General features: G+C 37.9%; 2 protein-coding genes and 2 long non-coding RNA genes across 6 annotated transcripts; 2 read left to right on the forward strand and 2 right to left on the reverse strand.

The window, feature by feature from the left end:
* The first annotated feature begins 233 nt into the window (after window positions 1–233).
* On the forward strand, window positions 234–15,624 carry CtsL4 (Cathepsin L4). 2 transcript variants are annotated; one of them, XR_016270809.1, is made up of 8 exons: window positions 234–1,410; window positions 1,497–2,026; window positions 2,151–3,119; window positions 3,191–4,518; window positions 4,584–4,736; window positions 4,974–5,360; window positions 6,231–6,647; window positions 15,443–15,624. XR_016270809.1 is itself a non-coding variant. In XM_089472853.1 (8 exons), the coding sequence occupies exons 4-8, from the start codon at window positions 4,408–4,410 to the stop codon at window positions 7,064–7,066; spliced, it is 1,008 nt and encodes a 335-aa protein (XP_089328979.1). In that variant the 5' UTR covers window positions 258–1,410; window positions 1,497–2,026; window positions 2,151–3,119; window positions 3,191–4,407; the 3' UTR covers window positions 7,067–7,202. The 2 variants fall into 2 exon arrangements, 1 of the variants encoding a protein (XP_089328979.1); XM_089472853.1 differs by lacking the exon at window positions 15,443–15,624 and adding an exon at window positions 6,871–7,202 and having other exon boundaries at window positions 258–1,410; window positions 6,487–6,647.
* Window positions 6,752–8,827, reverse strand: LOC149268315 (uncharacterized). Its single transcript, XR_016270813.1, has 2 exons — window positions 8,437–8,827; window positions 6,752–8,270 (listed from the first exon to the last, which is right to left on the reverse strand). It is a non-coding gene; the product is annotated as an uncharacterized LOC149268315 (long non-coding RNA).
* On the reverse strand, window positions 10,282–23,554 carry LOC149268316 (uncharacterized). 2 transcript variants are annotated; one of them, XR_016270811.1, is made up of 2 exons: window positions 22,766–23,554; window positions 10,282–22,641 (listed from the first exon to the last, which is right to left on the reverse strand). It is a non-coding gene; the product is annotated as an uncharacterized LOC149268316 (long non-coding RNA). The 2 variants fall into 2 exon arrangements; XR_016270810.1 differs by having other exon boundaries at window positions 10,282–22,645.
* fuss (SKI family transcriptional corepressor fussel) lies at window positions 15,443–20,439 on the forward strand. The gene is made up of 3 exons (XM_018013535.2): window positions 15,443–15,553; window positions 17,490–19,391; window positions 20,001–20,439. Exons 1-3 carry the CDS (start codon window positions 15,455–15,457, stop codon window positions 20,304–20,306), a joined length of 2,307 nt encoding a protein of 768 aa, XP_017869024.1. The 5' UTR covers window positions 15,443–15,454; the 3' UTR covers window positions 20,307–20,439.
* Window positions 23,555–23,599: the final 45 nt, after the last annotated feature.

Genomic DNA, 23,599 nt, shown 5'->3' on the forward strand with positions numbered 1-23,599 from the left:
TATGCTGACAATTATAATTTCATAAAAGAGTTCTTAGCGTTATTTGTTACCAAACCAAACCGTCGACTACAATAGTCCATGTAGAAATTAGCAAGGTTAACAACCACAAAAAACGTACAAGTAAAGACAACAAATTAGTGCTAACGGTGAAGCCTTGAGATGCTAGCAAGGATGGAATCCACAAAAAACAGAAATTAGCTGCTTGGACTCAAACCTTTCGAAATAAGCATGGAAAAGAACCACTCAAATGGAAGAGTAGGTATGTATATCGTACAGTCCACATTGTGGACACTAAACGCTAGGACCTAGTCTATATAGAAATATGAACAATGGGCACAAACATGTTTAACAAAAATTTCTAAAGACACATAGTGATTTTGCATGATATGTAAATAAATAGTTATTGAGGTTTGTTTCGTCCCCTAGCAGACTGTATAGATTCGAGCAAATTCGGGAGTGTTGAATAAATAATATCTAAATATTTAAATATATGTATATACTCAACAATAGATGTCGCTTTAGGCTAGTATAGTGCACTTCAGATGGGAGCTGGCTGATATGCTACTATTACTTTATGTGTAAATATCAAATTCATGCAAAGGAAGTGTACTGACTAGGGCTGTCAAATATTTTTGAAATATCGTATCGATTAAGTTTTGATAAGCAACTTTAAAAAATTTCTGTATAATTGTTTTTCGATTTTGTTTTGTATTTTTAAACCTTATCTATATATATAAAAGAAAGTTGTGTAAAAGTGAAGACTGCTTATAACTTGATTTGGGCTGAACCAATTTTCATGGTTTTTGATTTGTTGGATTTGTCTCCGCAACGAGTTTAGTATAGGGTCTTAAAAATACTGAAAAAATTTGCCGAATACTTGAAAAACGCGGTTTTTTCCCCAAATGTTCAAATTTTTTTTATACCCAGTAGGCTTGGTAACAGTGACAGTTTTGACAATAGTGTAGAAGTAAATAAACAAATGTAGTCAGTCAGTCTACGGTCTCCTGACCTCGAGCAGACCTGACTATTCAAAAAAAAAAAAAAAAAAAAAAAAAATTTTCAAATCAAAAGGAAAAATATTTCAAATCAAAAATCTGCAAAAAATCAAAAGATTAAAACCTGACTGTTCAAAAAATAAATAAAAAATTAAAAATTCGAAATTAAAAAAAAAAAGGTAATTATTAAAAAGTGTATTTTTGGCTTTTTATATTTTCGGACTTTTAAACTTTATAAATATTTCAAATCAAAAATCTGCAAAAATTAAAAAAAAAATCAAAAGATTAAAACCTAACAATCAAAAATAAATAAAAAAAATTCAAAATTCAAAATTCGAAATTAAAAAAAAAAAAGTTAATTATTAAAAATTGTATTTTTGGACTTTTACAAAAGCTAAATATCTCGAAAGTTCAGGTATTTGTTTGTCTCAAACATAAATTTGTGTAAATTATTTATATTTATATTTCTCGATTGTTTTATATGGTTTTGTGCGAGGGCAGTATTACTATTAATAAAAATGCCGCGTCCTAGAAGATCTAATCTTTCCCGGCGGACCCATAATGCAATTAGGCAACGGAATAGCGCGAGTCAATTATCTGACGAAGAGCGAGAAATCGCCCGAGAAAGGCTCCGCGTTAGTACCCAGGGAAGAAGGGCCTTAATTCGTGCTTCTCAAAGAGAGGCAGCCCGTGAAATGGCAATAAGAAATGGTTCAAGGATTGATTTGAATCGAGCAGCGTTTCGATATGATTGCACCATTGATTACAGCTTGAATCGTTTAGTTTGCATTGGTCCAATGGACGTTGTTTGCTAGCATTGTGGCGCATTGAAGTTTGCTGGTGAAACGCCCGGTTTGTGCTGCCTTAGTGGTAAAGTGACATTGCCATTAGCGGTCACCATAGCCATTGCGTTCCCTGCTTTATGGCGAAACACTAGAATCACGACATTTTCTAGCGAACACTCAAAAATACAATGCCTGTTTCCAAATGACATAATTTGGGGCGGAAAATATTGGAGACGGATATTTAAGGTAATTTACGTTAAAAATTTTATTTTCTATGACTGCCAAAAAAAAATTTTGAATAATGTAGTTTGTTAGATTTCTGTAAATAGTGTTTGTAAATATAACTATAACTATGGCTTTGAATTTAAAGATTCAAGGCCAGATTTGCCATCGCATTGGATCATTGCAACCTATTGAAGATGCACAGCAAAAATTCTTGCAAATATACTTCATGGGCAATATGGAAGAACAACTTGACCGGCGTCAAGAAATGAACACAGCTATGAAAAGAGCAATTCTCCATGATTTGCATGCTTAGAAATTTAAACCAACCAAAACTGTGCAATGGAACGCGTTTGGTGATAAGAAAACTGATGAGCAATGTGATTCACGCGTTGATACTCAAAGGAAAATTTAAAGATGAGGAAGTTCTTATTCCTAGGATTCCGATGAGCTCAACAGATATGCCCTTTGAATTTAAACGAATTCAATTCCCGCTTCGTCTTGCCTTCGCCATGACGATCAAGTCACAGGGTCAATCTTTGACTATTTGTGGCCTCAATCTAGAAAATGCGTGTTTTTCTCATGGTCAATTGTACGTGGCATGCTCACGTGTTGGCAAACGATCCGCATTATTTGTTCTTGCACCCGACCAAAAAACGAAGAATGTCGTTTACAACAAGGTGCTTGAATGAAAATCCGATTAATAAATTTATCAGTGTATCCCAGCCTGAACAACATAGCTTTCAACAATTTTTTACCTAGAAATAATATAGAGGGCAATGCAACGTTTGCCGGGCCAGCTAGTAATCAATAAATTTATAATCCTTTTCAAAATCAAGAATAATAAGAATAGTATTTTTTAATTTATATGATAAAAACAACTCAACTCTAGTATTCTGTACTCAAAATTATCATAGTGAGTTTTTTTATATTCGACTTCATATCTGATGTGTTGGGGACTTGTGTTTATTACTTTGAGGCACAAATTACATTTGGATGTTCCATTCTTAAAGTCAGATTAATTCGTTTTCTCCATATTCAATTTTTATACTTTTCGCTTGGTTCACTTATTACTCAAATATATCAAAAATATCTAAACAAAGTATTCGAAATTTAGGTAAAAAAATATTTCGATATAAATATGTTTTGTATACAAATAATATTAATATTTTGATATATTTTCGACAGCCCTGAGTGACCATGTGAGTGTACTGACCATGGCTGATGCTGATATGTGGTTCGAAGTCTGTGTTAATGCATGGGTAAGGGTTAGCGGTAGGGTAGTTGAAAATACATATATTAAACTATCAATACATAAACAAAATATATTTATATATATCATCGATACGATATTTTAAAGTTTTTACAACCCTCGTTAGATGCAAGCGTTACATTATAACAATCCCTCTTTACTCTTTTTACTAAACTATAACTAACTTAGAGCGAGAGAGAGAGAAAGGGAGATAACAGAGCGAGTAAGAGAGAGAGAGAAAGGGAGACTAAGAGAGAGAGGGAGTGAAAGACAGATAGAGATGATGTCTAAGGTAATGAAGGTACATACATATCTTCTTATTATGCTTTATGCCATACCACAAAGATGGGGCGATTCGCGATACCAAGTTAATGCGCAGCACACGACCCAAATTAAATTTAATAACCAATTAGGCATATTAATTTAGTCGTGTTGTATACACAGTTTAGAAAAGCTGCAACAGCATTGCAACCATTCAAAGCCACCCCGAAACACTGCAATATGCCAATAAAGTTCAAAGTGTACCGAGGAGAGTCGAAGGTACCTTGGGTACAAGTGCCCAACGTCGAAGAGACTTTCTGAAATCTTGTTTATACTCATTCACGGAAGTGAAACGAATATATTGGTTTTTGTGCAATGTCCGTCTTTCCGTATGAAGGCAGTTTATTTCGGCGCTATGGAAACTAGAGATTTGAAATTTGGAATACATATTCGTGTATGTCTCCCATTTATGAATGGTTAAAATTTCCCGGATCCGCCCAGTAGGAGCAAATCGCTGCTGATGGAGTGTAAATGAGTATTCTGCAGTTGATAACGCCCGACTGCAACGTTCTTACTTGCTTTTATATACATGCACATATATATAAGATTATATAGATATACATATATATGTATAGGCCTGCTGATTTTTGGCTTTATTAGCAAAACCCAAAAAAGTCATTGGTTACAGTTTTGCCTTAAAGCTCAAGTCTTGAATCAACTTCTTGAATCATATCGATTCTGAGAAGCCGGCAAGTGTCCAACATTCGTTCGATTTGCATTCGTTTGCTGAGTTGCAGTTTGCGATTTGCAATTCGCAATTCGCAATTTGCTCGCATGAGCCACATCCATTTGGGAATATACATTTCGGTATTTCATTTGGCCGAGTGTAACGATGCGACTCGCTGCTGTTTCATTACTTTATTTCGGTCTCGCTGGCCTTTCGGGCCTGGGCCAGCAAAGTGATTCAGGCCAGGCCTACATGGAGCAGTTCGCCCAGTTCAAGGTAAGTGCACAACCGAGTCAATGCCACGCGCTAACTGTGGTTCCTTGCCCCGAGCCGCCGTTTAGGAAGCCAACAACAGGAGCTACATACGCGCGCATGACGAATTGCGTAGCTACAAGGCCTACGAAGAGAACCACCAGATCGTGGAAGCACACAACAAGGACTACGACTCGGGGAGGAGCAGCTTTCGCCTGGCAGCGAATACCCTGGCAGACATGGTAAGCCAAAGATCGAACTATTCATCACTTCTGGACGGGCCATGGGCTATACTTGCATGTGGGTCATCCATCAACCAGAAGAAGAAGAAGCTGCCGATGGAGTTGGCACCACTAATGAGGGCCTCAAGGCAACGACCGGGGTTTTATAAATCACGTTGTCGATCGTTCTCTCTCCTCTCCTGTGAACGATATCATTTAGGAATCCGCCTAATATTCTGCGACGCTTCCAATCCATAGAGCACCGACTCGTATCTGAAGGGCTTCTTACGCCTGCTACGGAGTCCCCCGATATCGGCATCCGATAACATGGCCGATATAGTCGGAGCAACGCTAATGGATAATGTGCCAGATAGTTTGGACTGGCGTAAAAAGGGATTCGCGACTCCGTCGTACAATCAACAGAGCTGCGGCTCGTGCTACGCCTTCAGCATTGCCCAGAGCATAGAGGGCCAAGTATTCAAGCGCACCGGCAAAATCCTCTCTCTGAGTGAGCAGCAGATTGTAGATTGCAGCATATCACACGGCAACCAGGGCTGTACGGGCGGCTCATTGCGCAACACTCTCCGCTATCTACAGGCTACCGGGGGTCTCATGCGATCCGTCGACTACAAGTATGCCTCAAAGGTAAATGGGACTGCGAGCAAACATATACATATACATATACATATACATATACATATAAAGAGACAGATAGACAGAGACAGATACAGAGACAGAGACAGAGACAGATACAGACAGAGACAGAGACATATACATATACATAGACAGAGACAGAGACATAGACAGATACAGATACAGATACATATACATATACATAGACAGAGACATAGACATAGACATATACATATACATATACAGAGACATAGACAGAGACAGACATATACAGAGACAGAGACAGAGACAGAGATACAGATACAGAGACATATACATAGACAGAGAGATACATAGACATACAGATACAGACAGATACAGAGACATAGATACAGATACAGAGACATACATATACAGAGACAGAGACAGAGACATGAGACAGAGATACATAGAGACAGAGACAGAGACAGAGACAGAGACAGAGACAGAGACAGATAGACAGAGACAGATACAGAGACAGATACAGAGACAGATAGAGATACAGAGAGACAGAGACATATACATATGACAGAGACAGAGACATGAGACAGAGATACAGAGACAGAGACAGAGACATATAGACAGAGACAGAGACAGAGACAGAGACAGAGACATAGACAGATACAGATATACAGATAGAGACATATACATATACATATACATATACATATACATATACAGATACATATACATATACATATACATATACATATACATATACATATACATATACATATACATATACATATACATATACATATACATATACATATACATATACATATACATATACATATACATATCTGTCATGTACATATCTGTCAGAGATCTCAGCAGCATTAATAAATGAGTTTTGTATTGCAGAAAGGAGTTTGCCAGTTCGTGAGCGAGTTGGCCGTGGTCAACGTCACCTCGTGGGCCATTTTGCCCGCCAATGACGAGAATGCGATTCAGGCAGCTGTGGCGCATATTGGCCCAGTTGCAGTTGCATATACATATACATATACATATACATATACATATACATATACATATACATATACATATACATATACATATCTGTCATGTACATATCTGTCAGAGATCTCAGCAGCATTAATAAATGAGTTTTGTATTGCAGAAAGGAGTTTGCCAGTTCGTGAGCGAGTTGGCCGTGGTCAACGTCACCTCGTGGGCCATTTTGCCCGCCAATGACGAGAATGCGATTCAGGCAGCTGTGGCGCATATTGGCCCAGTTGCAGTTTCTATCAATGCGACGCCGAAAACTTTTCAACTATATAGGTAAGGCTGGACCGAGCTATCTTGGAATATCTCAGATGATGATACAACCACAGTACAATAAGTACTCTAGTTGTGTTTTTACTCATATACATACACATACCATATACACATGCATAGGTTTATTAGAAATATGTTGAATCGAGCAATATGTTGAGTCGATTTCATTCGGGTCTGGCCCTTAGTAGTGTGCTCTCTTCTATTTTCTTCTTTTCTCTCCTTGCAGCGACGGAATTTACGATGATGTCACGTGCAGTTCGACTTCGGTTAATCATGCGATGCTGCTGATTGGATATGATAAAGACTACTGGATTCTTAAGAATTGGTGGGGAGAGAAGTGGGGTGAATCGGGCTACATGAGAATGCGTAGGGGCATTAACTTGTGTGGGATTGCCAATTATGCAGCTTATGCAATAGTTTGAGCCACGTGCTACTCCTACAAACATCTCTCTCTCTCTCTCTCTCACTCTGGCTCTCTCTCTGTCTGTCACTCCGATGCCATCTACATCATCATGTCATTCAAGCAAGTTAATGAATAAAATCAAGTCAACACATAAACATTACAGACATACATACATCAGGCGTGTATTTACACCCTTGTCCCTTGTCCAAAGGCTTCATTTAATTTGCATGCCGCAATTTTGTCGGGGAAAGTTAATTAAATTAAAAGCAATATTCACAGTTCGTTGAATTCAAAGTACAAAATACGTGTTATGTGCAAATTAGGGGCAGGGTGTCCAAGTCTCGCCCAAGGTAGACGGAGCTCCTCCTAGAGGGCTGTTGCTTGGCCAATGCGCATGTGCTTCGCAAGTGCCACAGTGGCCGTTGCACACGCCTCCAAATTGCGTATCGGGCGCTCCGATTGGCTGACAGCTGCCGCGAGTCATTCGCTCTTTCCCTCTCCCTCTCCCACCCCTTCTCGCTCTATCTCTCTCTCTCTCGAGCAACACTTCTGGGATGCATCCCGATTGGCTGAAATTGCTCAGCTGCTATTTATTCATTGGGCAAACGTGTTTCATCTTGTTTTGTATTTTTTGTAGACTTGTAGACTTCTGGTTTTCAGAAGGAGTTCAGGTGAACGGAAATGTGTTTGCTATTCAGTTATCATGGTTATTTCGGGACGCGCGCGATTTCTACAATTTTCGGAACACTTTCGTGATTGATACAAGTGAATATGGTGCTATCTAATTAAAGTGTCAAGATCAGTTCAGAAATCATATGATGAAACAAAAACAAATGTTTAGTGATCTGCTTATCTAACCAAACAGCGCAACTTTTAATTCAATAAGGCACACGCCCCTGCAATACTTAAAGATTTACACACGTGTAAGATGGTAACTTTTCTTCTTAAATCTATTCAAACTTAAGATTTTTCAGCTGATATTAAGGGTGTATATATCATCGTTAACATCCTCAACTGCCTATCAAGATAATCTTACCTTATATTCCAACACAATCAGTTGAATCAGTGTGATATGTCTATTAATAGCTTTTATTCCGGAACTAGATTCCAATCGAGTATTTCAATCTACAAGATATTCACCTCTTGCCTTGCTCGCCTCCCGCCCTCAGCTTTGTTCATATTCTTGCAGCTGCTCACTCTATGCTTTCCATTCAAAATGGTAGCTTGAAATGGGAAATCAGGGTATGATGGTTTTGTTAGATGTATGTGAAAGGTATGTAACAGGCTGGAGGAGATGTGGCAGTCCCCATATAGTATATACAAATATAGTATTGGTCAGCTCAATGAGTTGAGTTGAGTCGATTAGGGGCTATTCGTCTGTCTGCCTACCTGACTGTCGATCTCTCCGTCTATCTCTATGTATGAAAGCGTCAATCTCAGATGATATGCTTGAAGTTTTGTTTCGTAGGACCGTGAATGGCGAGGGCAAATCCAGTTTGTCTCCTAAGAAACGATAACTATTTTTGAGTTTTATAGTTGTTATTGCTGTCGTCTAAAACCCTTATTGCAAGTCTGCTATGAAATGCTTATGCAATCTTTAAAGATCAAGTCTCAAAAATTAGCATATACATAGACTCTTTTGTAATTTATATAAATCTAATTCTCTATGCTTACTATGAAATATTAAATACAATACTTACAATACAGAAGATATGAGAGCTAAAGAAATTGTACATGGACATACCATGCCACTAATCATACAAGACATAGACTGGACACGTTGAGCAAATTATTACCACGGCCAAAAATCTGTATGGAAGAGACTAGTGAACCTCGTAATTGCTCGGCTTGGTCGCTTGAGGCTTAAGCAGTGAAAATATGGCAGGACAGTCTGCGGCGAGCGCTTTATCGAGACGAATACTTTTTCATATAAAGCACCGCAATGCACTGTTTATACCCTGAACCCACTGCAAATGGGAAATCAGGGTATGATGAGGGAATGATTTTGTGAAAAAGTATGTAACGGGAAAAAGGAGTCATCGCAGACCCCATAAAGTATATATTCTTGATCAGCACGACGAATTGAATCGATATAGCCCTGTCCGTCTGTCCGTCCGTCTGTATGAGTGCGTCGATCTCAGAAATCATAAGAGCTAGAGAGCTGAAATTTGGTATGCATACTCGTGTGTACCATAAGTTTATCATATTTTTTGATAACTTATCCGATAACTTTTTTATCGAGAATAATCGAAAAATTGATTTTGTTTTTCCAGCCTAATTTGAACACTTTTAGACCTAGAGACTTCAGATTTACTGTGTATATACAGTTGATCGATACGAAGATTTACAGATGTAATTTACAGATTTTGGATACCACGCCCCCTTTGCCCCAAGTTTGTAAAAAACGCATTTCAAGTACTAGAGACTTGTGCTTTGGAATGTACACCTATTATGATTACGCTCTGAAAGTTTCATTAAGATTGTACGTCTAAAAATTAAATTAATCAACTAATAAATTCTCATAATATTACCCCCACTGCAGCGCAGCCCAAGCGCAGTCGCTGCTTGCTGCGCAGTCAGCAGTGCGCGTGATTATACGTGAGTGTGGATACGTGTGTATGTATGTGTGCATAAAAGAAGTGCAGAATGAGTAGAATAGCAGCTTAGAGGGTTCAGGGTATCTGCTAGTCGAGCAGTCTCGACTGGAGCCTTCTTACTTGTTTTTCTTTACCCTCTCTCCCCGTCTATGCTCTCTCCCACCCAATTCAAGAAATTTCTTCACGATGATCCCTGTGTTGGAAGTTATAGCCTGTGGATACCACTCCTCCTTCGCCAGTAATTAACAAGTAAGAAAGCTCTAGTCGAGACTGCTCGACTACGAGATCCCCTGAGCCCATCGAGCAATGGCTATTTCAAAAGCCATTGTGCCAAAGCACAAATCTCTAGTAATTGAAATACGCCTTTTACAAATATGTGGGTGAGTGGGTGAATATAGAAGTATTTCAATGGGAAATCAGGGTATAATGGTGCGATTTATAAAGTGTTAAAATTTTTTTGATCCACCCACTAGGGGCGTGGCGAATCGGAAAATGCATTTTCCGATATACCAGAAATCGTGTTTGTTGAAGAGCTATAAAGCTGAAATTTGGTATGTAGGTCCGCGTCTACCACCCTAGATCACGAGCTATGGCGGATATATCTCCGCCCATTGGGGGCGTGGAAAATCGGATAAAACTGTATCTCCTAAAGTTATAAACCTAGAATGCTGAAGCAGATGTTTTAATTCTATCAAGATGGGCGAAAAAATGATATATTTACGCCTACTAGGGGCGTGACAAATCAGACCTGAAGATATAGCTATTTTTCAGATTCTGCTATATTTTAGGCACTATTGATGCTAGAGATCTGATCTACGCGGATTGACCACCCAAGTCCAACGAGCTATGGTAGATATATGTCCGCCCATAGGGGCGTGGCAAACCGCAAAAGTTTATTTCTCCTACAGTTTAAGAGCTAGAAGCTTCAAATTTGGATAGTTGAGTTACTGGTAGCCTCCTCTATCGATGCTCCAAAAATAATTTTTAAGCCTCTTTAGGGGCGCGGCACATCGAAAAATATCCTGTAATTTTCACATTTTTTGAGAATTCAGATTTTGCATTTAGGTTACCGGTTGCACATTCAAAGAACTGGCCAAAAATGAGATACGGCCACTAGGGGCGTGGCAATCCCGAACGGCTAGAAAGTCCAGAAATCAATCGAAATTCTAAGAATGTGAGAAAAGGCGCGCTTCTGTCAGTACGCATAGAATAGACGATGAGTGTGTGCACATGTATAGGAAAATCGCGCTGATCTGCTGCTAGCTTGAAGCCAGTATCCAATATATGGATATAAATGTATAATAAAAATCAAAATCAAATTTTCTAATTTTAATGGGAATTTGCCCTGTTTATTGCTGCGCACTAGAAACCTGAAAATTGCACTTATATAGTGACACTGACTGTCTGGTTGACAGCGTTCGGGCTGTGAATGAGTCTTCTGCAATCGGTATCGCCCGACTGCAACGTTCTTACTTAATATAAAACATATTGATATTTTGATATATTTTAGACAACCCTAATTCAGGGTATAAAAATATGTTAGTAGAACATGTTTTCATTGACTTTGAATTTTTTGGCTGCGGTTGACCTTTCTGGAGAAATGCCCATATATATTCTTGGTCAGGGTGACGAGCTGAGTTGATTTAGCCTGTCCGTTTAACTATCGGAAGATATACTATTATATCTTTTGAGATCGACGAATTTTTTGTTTTCGTGTGTGTCCCGCGCATTTCAATGTTAATGTGCAGGCTAAGCACAGCGACCACCAAGTCAATGTCTCAATATGTCTCAATGAAATATTAATAATTAAGTAATGAAAAAAAAGTCATGAGAATGAGACCTGCTCCATGCCCTATGGGAGGAAATGAAGAAGAACATCCTTCCCTAAGCAAGAGGAACGGTGCACGAATTACTCGGAATGGAATGGGTGCACCATATGGGGTATTATGAGATGGAATTTTCGATTGTCCAAATGAAATGAGAACTATATACTCGGCATATATTTATATTCAGCACACGCTAAAAGATATCGGTTACTTGAAGCAAGTATCAGTCTGAACTATGGCTACTTTTCCGCAGGATTCATCACATGCGAAACGATCTCTTCTCTCCTTCATAGGGCAGGCATTTAATTTATTAATTGGAACATACTTCAAACTAAATGGCTTAATCGGTTTAATGGAGCTCTCCACTCTATGGCGACGAGTGGGCACACAGGTTTTAACAGGCTTACCTGTACACTTATCTGTGAACAGAACAGTCACTTGTAATTAGGCAAAGTAAACTCAATTATCTGCGCATTTCATTTTCAAATGTTAATCGCCCAGCAATTTAACCCAATTAAATATGCATGATGTTTTACGTGTAAACAAAAGACCATCGACAGCGGCAACAACAACAACCAGCAATTGAGTGTAGAATAACGCTTACCCGCCCCCATTTGGAACACCTTCTATTCTATTTGCCTGTTGACAGTAACCACTCAGCCGAATTATTGCCAACTCATCAGTGGGTATTTTAGTCTTTATCTGCCTATCTCTCTTGTTCTCTCTCTCTCTCTCTCTTTCTCTCTCTCTCTATCTGTATACGTCTGTTTATACCCCTTATGCTTGTCAAAGAACACATGCTTTCAAATTTCAAACCACCCTCGGGCAAACGATTGGGTTTTGCCCCAAACTGTAATCGTTTTCAATTTGAATAGAGACTATCTATGGTATAAAGTATACATAAATACATATAACCTCATCATGTATATAAATATATATATATATATATGTATATATGTGTTTTTATAAGCTCGTATTTCAGTCTTTGCTTTTACATATCCTGTAATTCATTGCAATTTGCAAAAGGTAGATGCTATATGTATGACGATGTATGTATGTACTTGAAATGATAATATCGTTAAGCTTTTAATATTTCTATTTGATTCAATTTGATATGCTAAAATTACAGGTGCTAATTTGCCTTAATACTTTTAGAATTGAATTTTGAAATAATAATATGCTACTATTAGCATTTATTATTAAATTTTTCGATTATCATGCTGAGTCGATACAGCCCTGTCCGTTTGTCCGTCCGTATGAGCAAACCAATCTCAGAAGATATAAGAGCTAGAGATAACTCGATAACTCATCCGATAACTTTTTATCGAGAATAATCGGAAAATCTACTTTGTTTTTTCAGCCTAATTTGAACACCTTTAGACATGGAGACTTCAAATGAATACGCAGATTTTGTGATTTACAGATTTTGGATACCACGCCCCCTTTGCCCCAAATTTTCAAGTACTAGAGACTTGTGCTTTGGAATGTACACACATTCTAATCATATGATCACGCTCTGAAGGTTTCATACAGATAGTATGACTACAAGAGAAATTAATCAACTAATAAATTCTCATAATATTGCCCACAGTGTAACGCAGCCCAAGCGCAGTCGCTGCTTACTGCGCAGTTAGCAGTGCGTACATAAAACAAGTGCAGAATGATTGGAATATCAGCTTCGAGGGCTCAGGGTATCTCCTAGTCGAGCAGTCTCGACTGGATCCTTCTTAATTGTTTATGTTCTGGGTGGAGCTTTCATCTTAAAAGTTCTATTTTGTGCGTACTGGGTAGCAGTAAGTCGATCAGCTTTCCGAAAGTCGTTCGTAAGTTGAAATATGAACCCTGTGCAAGCAATTACGGAGTCGAGTGAAGTCCGGCACAACAACAACAACAACAACAACAACAACAACAACCACAACAACAACCACAACCACACGCCCTTTATAAACAAAATTACACAATTTAAGGTAATTGTATTCTCACTGCAAACGTGTTGCGTAAGTTTCAGTTAACTACAAATTTACACATACATACATACATAAATGCGTACGTACACATGCATATAAATACATTTACAAGTGACACCTGACAAAGTGATATTGGATGTTGACCGAGGAGACCTATAGCATTTATGTACATATGTGCTATCTATTATAATCCTCAGGAATACTGAGATAATGAAACTTTTATTATGCTGAAATTCAACTAAATACAAACAAATCGAATCGAATGAATCACAATCAATTGTTACGATATCCATTCAGTCGATCTTCACTTAGTCGTCGCAGATGTTGCTCCTAATCATCAATATATCTACATGTGTATATATGTACATATATTGCACTGCACCCATTTCCATTCGGATTTTTAATAAAAATTCACAATTTTACTTAACTATATTGCCGTTCGTTATATAATGATATTTTGATCATTGGCTAGCATAATTAATAATTATTATTATTGCCAAAGTGTATCAGCTCTAATACATAAATCGTTTTAAAATATGGAAAACAACCCCGCTTAGAAATCGGCAGCCTTGGGCAAAGCCCGCCTCCCCCGACTTTATTGTTCGCTGACTAACTAAGTACATCTGCCACATTGTTGGCAATCTGGTCTGTTTTTTCAAACACTAACATAATTTTGTCATTATTTACGTCACTGGCTTGTAATTCGTTCAACCCTCTGGGGGCTTGCGCTCTCGCCCCTCTTCGTCTCTCGCTAGCGAAGTTAAGAAGTCCTGCAATCATTTGTTCCGTTTCCCATAAGGGAAACATTGGCATTAAGCTTAACAATCTGTACATTGTTACTGTTTCGTGTTTTCGTGTAACCATATTATCTTTAACGAATTGTCTCTAGGGACAATCTTCCTTTCAATTATGCCATTCACACGCATAATATAATTGAATGTGCCAGCGTTTCCACACAGAATGGACGTTCCTCGCGCAGATTGAATACATTTATTTCAGTCATATATATATATATATATATATATATATATATATATATATATATATACGACGAATAAGATGCAACAAAGTATTCAGAACGCACTCTTGCACTCTCACGACTTGCTTGGAGTCATAAGAACGAATGAGCATCGACTTCTCTAAACGGGATTGTAAGAGTGGTGGCTCGGCTGGGGCCTTCCATTCGATACTTTGGCGGTTCTGGAAGCCTCACCAATTACAAAATGTTTCGGTAAACGGTTTACCGATATTACAAAAAAAAATTTGACTTTAGCTCTTTGGTCGATACGTGATTAGTAATGTATTTCATGATTAGCAATGAAAGATGACTGATGAGCGATAATAGACTAGTGTTAGTGGTTAGTTATGAGAGGCTAGAAATGAGAGATGTGTGATAAAAGATTGCAGATAAGAGATAAGAGAGTGATAAAAGATAAGAACTTAAAGTTAAGAGAGGACAGATGAAATGAGGGCTGAGTGAAAAGAGATCCTCTCTTCTCTCTTTAACAACAAGAAATAAGTGTCGAATAATTCATGAATGACGAGAGTCGAATATGAGATCAAAGAGATGTACTAATATACTCTTCCTATTCATAATTAAGAATATATAATTTAAAAATTTCTTATTGTTGCTGCGCTGTCCTTCTGTTAGTTCATAGAAGCGACACACTTGCATTCACTACATTTACACGTATGCTTGGTACCATCGTTGCATAAGTGTTAAGAATTTACGGAAAGGCTGGAATAAGTAGTAAGTCGAGCTCAAAGTAGATAGTAGCTTGGAAAATCAGAAAATAAAAACTATATATTTCAGAGCATTTACGCTAAGTTTGCCTAAATTCTATTCCTCATAGTTTATTAGTTATTAGCCTTTTTTGTCCATCACATACAACAATATACCGCCAGACATACGAATTTCTGTTGGATCAGCTTGGGAGCTGTAGGAGGGAATTATTAAATGATGACGAGTATAATCTTTATAGATTTTTGGTTTTCTTTTTTTCAGAAATTGCACTAAATGGCATTCCCAGAGTCAATACAGAAATCAACTCGGTCTTCAACTCCAGCCAATGGAATGGAAAGCAGCCAAATAGCCGTATCCCCCAAATCGAATCATGTGCGTTGACTTTTACCAAAAATACACACAATTATTGGAATCGTATAGCAAATAAATGAAAACAACATCGACTTGTCCCGTTTAGGGTGTGTGAACAAGGGCCGAAATGAAAGTAGACGAATGTTTCCCTGAGGTATTGTAGACTACGTGCTTTGATTCTCTATTCAAAGCAAACACAAAGAGACAACGAAGTTTTTCTCCCACTTAAGCAATAAATAGAATATATATAACTTATTTGCCTATCTAACTTCTGTTTTTATACCCTGAACCCATTTTCAATGGGAAATCAGGGTATAATGGTTTTGTTAAATGTATGTAACAGACCCCATAAAGTATATATATTCTTGATCAGTGCGACGAGCTGAGTCGATTTTGCCCTGTCCGTCTGTCTGTCCTTCCGTATGTATGAACGCGTCGAACTCAGAAGATATAAGATCTAGAGATTTGAAATTTTTTTTCCTAGGTCCATGTATATCACGCGCATATCGAATTTTTCTCTATATATCGATAACTACTGCCGATATTTTATTATCGATCAAAAACCTTATTGAAAGCTGGCTATTTAATTATACAATATCTCCTACACCCTTAGAGCTAGAGCTTGCAAATCTTAAATGTAGAGTTATATGTATTTTATATAATTTCATTTTTTTTAAATTTACCCCCCACCCCTATATCCACCCCCTCACCCTCACTTTTTTAAAAGGCGTATTTCAAGTACTAGAGACTTGTGCTTTGGAATTTACATACATTTTCATATGATTACGCTCTGAAAGTTTCATCAAGATTGTACGTCAAGAAATTAAATTATTCAACAAATAAATTCTTATAATGTTGCCCACACCGCAGCGCAGCCCAATCGCAGTTGCTGCTTACTGCGCAGTGCAGTGCGAAGTGCAGAGTGATTAGAATATCAGATTAGAGGTTCAGTGTATTTCCTAGTCGAGCAGTCTCGACTAGAGTCTTCTTACTTGTTCATTTTTTTATACCCTGAACCCATGGAAAATGGGAAATCGGGGTACAATTGTTTTGTGAAAAGTATGTAACAGGCAGAAGGAATCATCGCAGACCCCATAGAGTATATATATTCTTGATCAGCACGACGAACTGAATCCATATAGCCCTGTCCGTCTGTCCGACGTCCGTATGATTGCGTCGATCTCAGAAGATATATGAGCTAGAGAGCTGAAGTTTGGCATGCATACTCGTGTATACCATAGGCAGTACAAGTTTATCATATTTTTCGATAACTCGTCCGATAACTTTTTATCGAGAATAATCGAAAAATCGACTTGGTTTTTTCGGCCTAATTTGAACACTTTTAAACCTGGAGACTTCAAATTTGGGTTGTATATAAAGTTAATCGATACAAAGATTTTGTAATTTACAGATTTTGGATACCACGCCCCTTTCGCCGCAAATTTATAAAAAATGCATTTCAAGTAGTAGGGACTTGTGCTTTGGAATGTACACACATTTTAACCATTTGAAAGTTTCATTAAGATTGTATGTCTACAAAAGAGATTACTCAACTAATAAATTCTCATAATATTGCTCACATTGCAGCGCAGCCCAAGTGCAGCGGCTGCGCAGAGCGCGTGCTTATAAGTGCATGTGTATGTATGTGTGCATAAAAGAAGTCCAGAATGATTAGAATATCAGCTTGGAGGGTTCAGGGTATCTCCTAGTCGAGCAGTCTCGACTGGATCCATCTTACTTGATTTATTTTTTTTATTATTACTTCAAATACTTAGCAGCACTGGTAGAACGTTAGATATCGCGTGCTCAGTTAAAATACCCTGATTTGAGGGCGTACACCGTCATACATTGCCATTTCGTATCCTTGACAGTGAGAAAATGAATTATGTATTTAAATAATAATAAATTATAATAATTAGTCTTCCAAATTTACGTTTGCTCTGTTGCTCTGTTTTAGGTAAGCTCCGTAATGCTTTATGGTATACCCATAGTATCCCTGTACATTGAAGGTCAAGAGCGCCTGTGCTTGGCCCAGATTTCAAACACACTTTTGAAACAGTTCAGCTATAATGAGATCCACAATCGACGCGTGGCACTGGGTATAACGTGCGTGCAGTGCACGCCCGTCCAACTAGAGATACTACGCAGAGCTGGTGCTATGCCCGTTAGTTCCCGACGCTGCGGGATGATAACGCGGCGAGAGGCGGAACGGCTATGCAAGAGCTTTCTGGGTGATAATACACCGCCTCGGCTGCCCGATGATTTTGCATTTAGCGTACAGCACAAATGCGCGTGGGGCTGTCGCGGATCGTTTCTGCCCGCACGCTATAATTCGTCGCGTGCGAAGTGCATTAAGTGCAGCTATTGTGGAATGTTCTTCTCGCCAAATAAATTCATTTTCCACTCGCATCGCATTACCACCAACGATCGATATGTACAGCCGGATGCAGCTAACTTCAATTCCTGGCGTCGTCATATGACTTTGACTGGCCACAGTCATGATGAGAAGATAATTCACGCTTGGGAAGATGTTAAGGCAATGTTTAATGGTGGCACTAGGAAGAGGCTTGTAAGCTGCAATAACAACAACAATAACAATAACAACAACAGTAGCCGCAGTAATAGCGGTAACACCAATTGCAATCCAAATCAAAATTCACCAGCAACTGATCAAACACCAATCCACAATTCGTCGTCCATTAGCCGCGAGACGAAAACGACCCTTGAAGAAACACTTTGCACTACCACGACGATGTCGAAACGACCTATGAATCAGCAATATAACTATAGCACAGTAGCAGCTGCGGCTGCGGCAGCTGTTGTTGGTGTTGGCGTTGGTGTAACAGCAGTTGCTGGCTTCAATCTGCATCGGTCAACTGTATTATCGCCACTGCAGTCGCTCCGCAACGAGCACGATTTATCAATAGTGCCGCTGTCACGAAACTTTGTTGTTGACTATACGATGTGGCACCAGCAGCAACAACAGCAACAACAGCAACAGCAGCAGCAGCAGCAGCAGCAGCAGCAGCAACAAAGTCAATCATTAAAAAAGTTGAATAGTAACGATGCCATAAATGAGTCTTGTCCATGGATCAGAACCGACTTAAGCAATCTGCAACAACCATTAAATGAGATTAAAAATGAGCCACGCACATCGGCCAACTATCGCAAAGTTCATGATGAGCCCACGGACTTCAATATACCATCAATATTAAGTTGTTCAGCTTTTAAACCAGTTGTCGCCTCGACTGCAATTATGTCAACTTCGCTGTATGCAACGCGATCAAATGATTCGATTAACAATGTTTACATAAGTCCAACGCAAACAACTACTGTATTCACACACAACAGCATTACAACTGAAAGTTTGCCAACAGGTGCAATAATTAATTCAACATCAGCTGCACAAATAGAGCAGTTGAACGAAAATAATGTCAATCGTCAGATGAGAGCCGTAGAGCCAGTGTATACTAGAAATACAGATGAAGATAACGATAATGATGATGATAATGATCCCGATAAATATCATGATAGCCATAATGGGCATGTTGCCGATGATGATGACGAAGTTGTCGACATTGAGACGACAGAAGATGATACTTTAATCGTAAATGAATCAATTAACATTTGCCCTGATGATATAAGCTCGCTCAGTACAACCCAATCCCAAACACACTCCCTTTCACATTCAGAATCAGTAAGCCCCAACGACGATGTTGATGTCGATGGCACTACAACCGATGTTGAAGATGAAATTGATTACAAATCAAACAGTTGCTCAAATTTTCATCTTCACAACCATGAAATATATAAGCTAACATCTATGTCCAGAAACGCTGACATAAAAAAAAATGCTGAGGTACTTCAGATTTATATATTATTTACTTCAATTTATTCTAGTCTTTTTAGCATCGACCTTTGCGAATTCGTGCCGAAATGTACATTTATATCAGGATGCAGAACATGAACCATGTTAATTGGTGTATCCAGGTCCGTCTGTTTGTCCGTAAGAGTGCAAAACACAAAAGAAAGAAAGAAAGTGTGTGAGAGAGAGAGAGAGAGAGAGAGAGAGAGATTGGGATTTGTTATTCAAAATGTATATCATACACAGAACGAGAATTTTGAAGATTCGTATTATCATATCCCCATATTTGCAGATTTGCAGTTTTTACATGATAGAGACTTGTGATTTGAGAAATGTTTGTATAAAATATATGTGTTTATTTCATTTCTCGAAGAAAAGAAAACTTAATTCAGGACATTATGTGTTATAGGAACGCTTTTGTGTGTGAATGTTTTGTTTGTTGTTGGTAGTTTGCTGATAAACGGGGCAGTATTATTGGGTGGGAAACATATTTTACTGACTGGCGAGGAATATAGTTCCATTTGTCGCCATATCTACACTTTCATTAAGGTTGAACAAATTATATTTATACAAATATTTTTCTTGATATTGATTTCCTTTTAGAATTCAAGTGGGTTCAATGGACTGAAGAGATTGTCGCGCCGCAAGTACTCAATGAGCCAACAACGTCAATTTTTCAAAAAGAATTTGTCGAAAATTGATAACGATAAGATATTTTGTGGACAATCTAGCCTGCATAATGTACCACAGCGAGTTACGTTCCCAGTATTTTTTAGATCCCATTTGAGCTCATTTCGAAATCGCCAAAACCAAAACCAACACCAAAGACCACCGAGCCCCTTTAATACGCATAGAACATTATATTGTTGTGATTCTACAGCGCGATCAATTGAAAATGGCATCGAATAAAAATGCTATTAAAAACCTTATTTAAATAACCTTATTTAAATATTAAAACCCCGTTTTAAGTATATATTAAGTATATATATATCCCGATTTAACATGTTAAGGTCCAATAAACATTAGATCCAAATAAAACTAAGGTTTGTTTTTCAATTGAAAATAAATTTATAATCATCCCTATCATCACCGCCATTGCCACCAAATTCACAAACGATTGAATAGAAATTGTTATTACTGGTTGCTCTAATTTCAGCAGGTAAAAAAGCGTTAGAAAATTTTAATTTAATAAAATTTTAATGTTGTGCAAATTATCTAATAATAAAACCAGTAAAAGTGCTCTAGTCCTTTGGGTTTTGCTACATTTTGGATACCGGCGCCAAGCTAGCAGAGGATCAGCGCGATTTACCTAATCATGTGCACACATCCATCGTTTATTCTATGCAATAGCGTGCCCTCTAGCATATTGTGGATTTTGATTGATTGATTTGCAGATTTTCCAGCCGTTACTTTAGATTTGTGAGATGACGCTCTAGCACTGAGGTTATCTTATTTTAGCTGCTAGTTGACCAAACAAAGCAGTGACGTGGATGGTTAGGGCAACGCAGGTCATGTTAGAGTAGCGAGGGTTCAAAACCTCTCCAGTGTTATATGTTTTTCATACAAATTTCGCTTAATAAATTGGATATTTTATTAGGAAAGCGCGAGCTTGAATGCGCCACTTTATATACTTTTATACCCTCAACCCATTGAAAATGGGAAATCAGGAATTACTGGTTTTTGAAATGTTTGTAACAGGCAGAAGGAGGCGTGGCAGGCCTCACAAAGTATATATATTGTTGATCAGGGCGACAAATGCATGCATATCCATGTTATAACCATAATCATGAAGATAGTTCACCCACAAGAAAAGTTATCAAACAATGAAAATTCCATAGTAAGCTCACACTGCAGCCAATGCGTGTTTATGCGTGCGGGCGTGAGTATGTCTGTGTGTCCATGTGCGATTAATTATTGAAATATCAGGTGCTCAAAGGGGATCTTGCAGTCGGGCAATCTCGACTAGAGCTTTCTTACTTGTTTTTTGAGACGGATTAAAAACTTATTGTGGGGAAAGAGTACAAACAAAAATCAACAAAATGGATATATCGATATTTTAAATTTGCATACAAAATAGCAGATTGATATTATTTCAAAACTTAAAATATAATCAATACGATATTTTAAAAATATTCGACAACCCTAGTGATTTTTCGTATTTTTTCTTTTCGAACATTTTTATTACAAGTTTAAACTTGTTTCTTCTTAAATAACCAATGCTAATACATATATAATTACATGTTTAAACAACGCGGTTGGTTAAATAGAAAGATAACTTTATTTTAATGACATTGGAGTTGAATAAGTTTCTCCTTGTGATGCTGATTTACAACTAAACACTTATTCTATGCAATGCGTCGGCGTTGGCAGCTATAAAGCTCCAGCATCGGATGACATTGCCGTTACAAAGCTCTAAGTGGCCTGATCATGCAGTTACACTTATAAAGTAAAGCTTTCGGTGGCCTGATTATGCAGTTTCTTGTAAAAGCTTTAAGTGACGTGATTCTGCCGTAACTTCGCTTTCGAGCTTTGAGAGTCGTAAGATTAAGCTCCACAGTGCCTTAATCTATCTCTCTTATATATGCATACGAAATACTCAGATTTGTTGGAGTATGATGAATATGTAACTATGTATATAAATAGATATCTATGTACATAAGTCTGCACACATATGTAATTTCAAGTATTCCAGCCTTTCCTATACACGCGCTAGTTTGTATGCTATTTCGAAGCTCGAGGGTCTCGAATTATAGTATTTTTAAAATATTAAATGAGGGAATATAAATTAAACTTGGAATTATCAAGGGTTTTTAATTAACTGCTGAAATATTTGTAATGTATGTTCAAAGTATTCTTTGAAAAGAACATTTATACACATTTATAAATCGGCGCTTATACGTAAAGCATGACATTTCTTGCTCTGATATTGGAGTCCCGTAGGGCAGCGTATTGGGCCCAATTCTCTACACACCATTTACCGCGGATCTCCCACAACTGGATGATGACATGCTCCTTATCGCTACCTACGCAGTACTTGGGACTAACGCTGCAAAATTCCCTGGCTACTTGGTCGTAAGTCGCAGCTCATCGATAAGAACAAGCTCATGCTGTACAAAACCATCTTGAAGCCGGTCTGGACATATTGTATTTAAATATGGGGAACGGCCTCCCATTCCAATATTGAAATACTTCAACTGTTTCAAACCAGGTTCCTGCGCCGTTCTGTGGATGCTCCACCATACGCCTGTCTTAATTATAAAGAGATTATGAAGACGACTCGTGATTACTTTGAATTAATGAGAGGTTCGAAATATCGAGAGTCTACTGTCATATTCTAAGAATTTCAATTGCGATTGATTTGTCTTTACATTGTTTTTGAATTTCCAGCCGCTACTCTGGCATTTGTTAGTTATATGGCGTCCCAACAATAATGTCACTTCATTTTAATTACTATTCTACATTAACGTGGTACACGCATATGAATTTCTTAGTTGGGCGCTACAAATTCCGATTCGACACTCCTCTGGTGGGTAGAGCAGGATTAATAGAGGAGGATACCATTAACTCAATTATCCAAATTTGAAAGTTCTCACTCTTAAACTGTAGGGCATATAAACTTTTTCTGTTTGCCAAGCCCCTGTGGTCACAGATGTATCTGCCATAGCTTTTTGATCCAGTGTGGCCAACCCGAGTATATATAAAAAATTTCAGGGTTCTAGCATTAGTAGTGCTTAAATACAGCAGAGCTTGAAAAATCACTATACTATACTATACTTCCGATACGATTTACCACGCCCCTAGTGGCATATCGGAAAATAAATTCTCCGATTGAAGTTGTTTTACCTTCAATATTGCTTTGGAATAAAAGATAAACAAAGTGCACTTTGATATACATACATATGAAATAATGCTCTCTGTGCAGAAAAAAATACATTTATCAGCATTTGACATTTATATCTGAAATTTCTTGGGGGGAATCGAATTACTTTTAATCGATAAGCATGCAGTCATTGCGATAATAATCTAACATTGTGTTATTGTCATTGCCAGTCGGTGATTTGACTAATTAAAAACTGTATTGAAAAACATTAAATAATATTTACATTGGCGACTTAAGTTAAGCTACAATTAAGGAGTGCGACATACAAAAGCTGATATATATATAAATATCGGATGACTGTCGGTCTAAATATAAATATATC

The sequence above is a fragment of the Drosophila arizonae genome, chromosome 6 (genome assembly GCF_054131065.1).
Source record: "Drosophila arizonae isolate 15081-1271.41 chromosome 6, UAZ_ARI_1.0, whole genome shotgun sequence".
In the NCBI taxonomy this organism is placed as follows: Eukaryota; Metazoa; Arthropoda; class Insecta; order Diptera; family Drosophilidae; genus Drosophila; species Drosophila arizonae.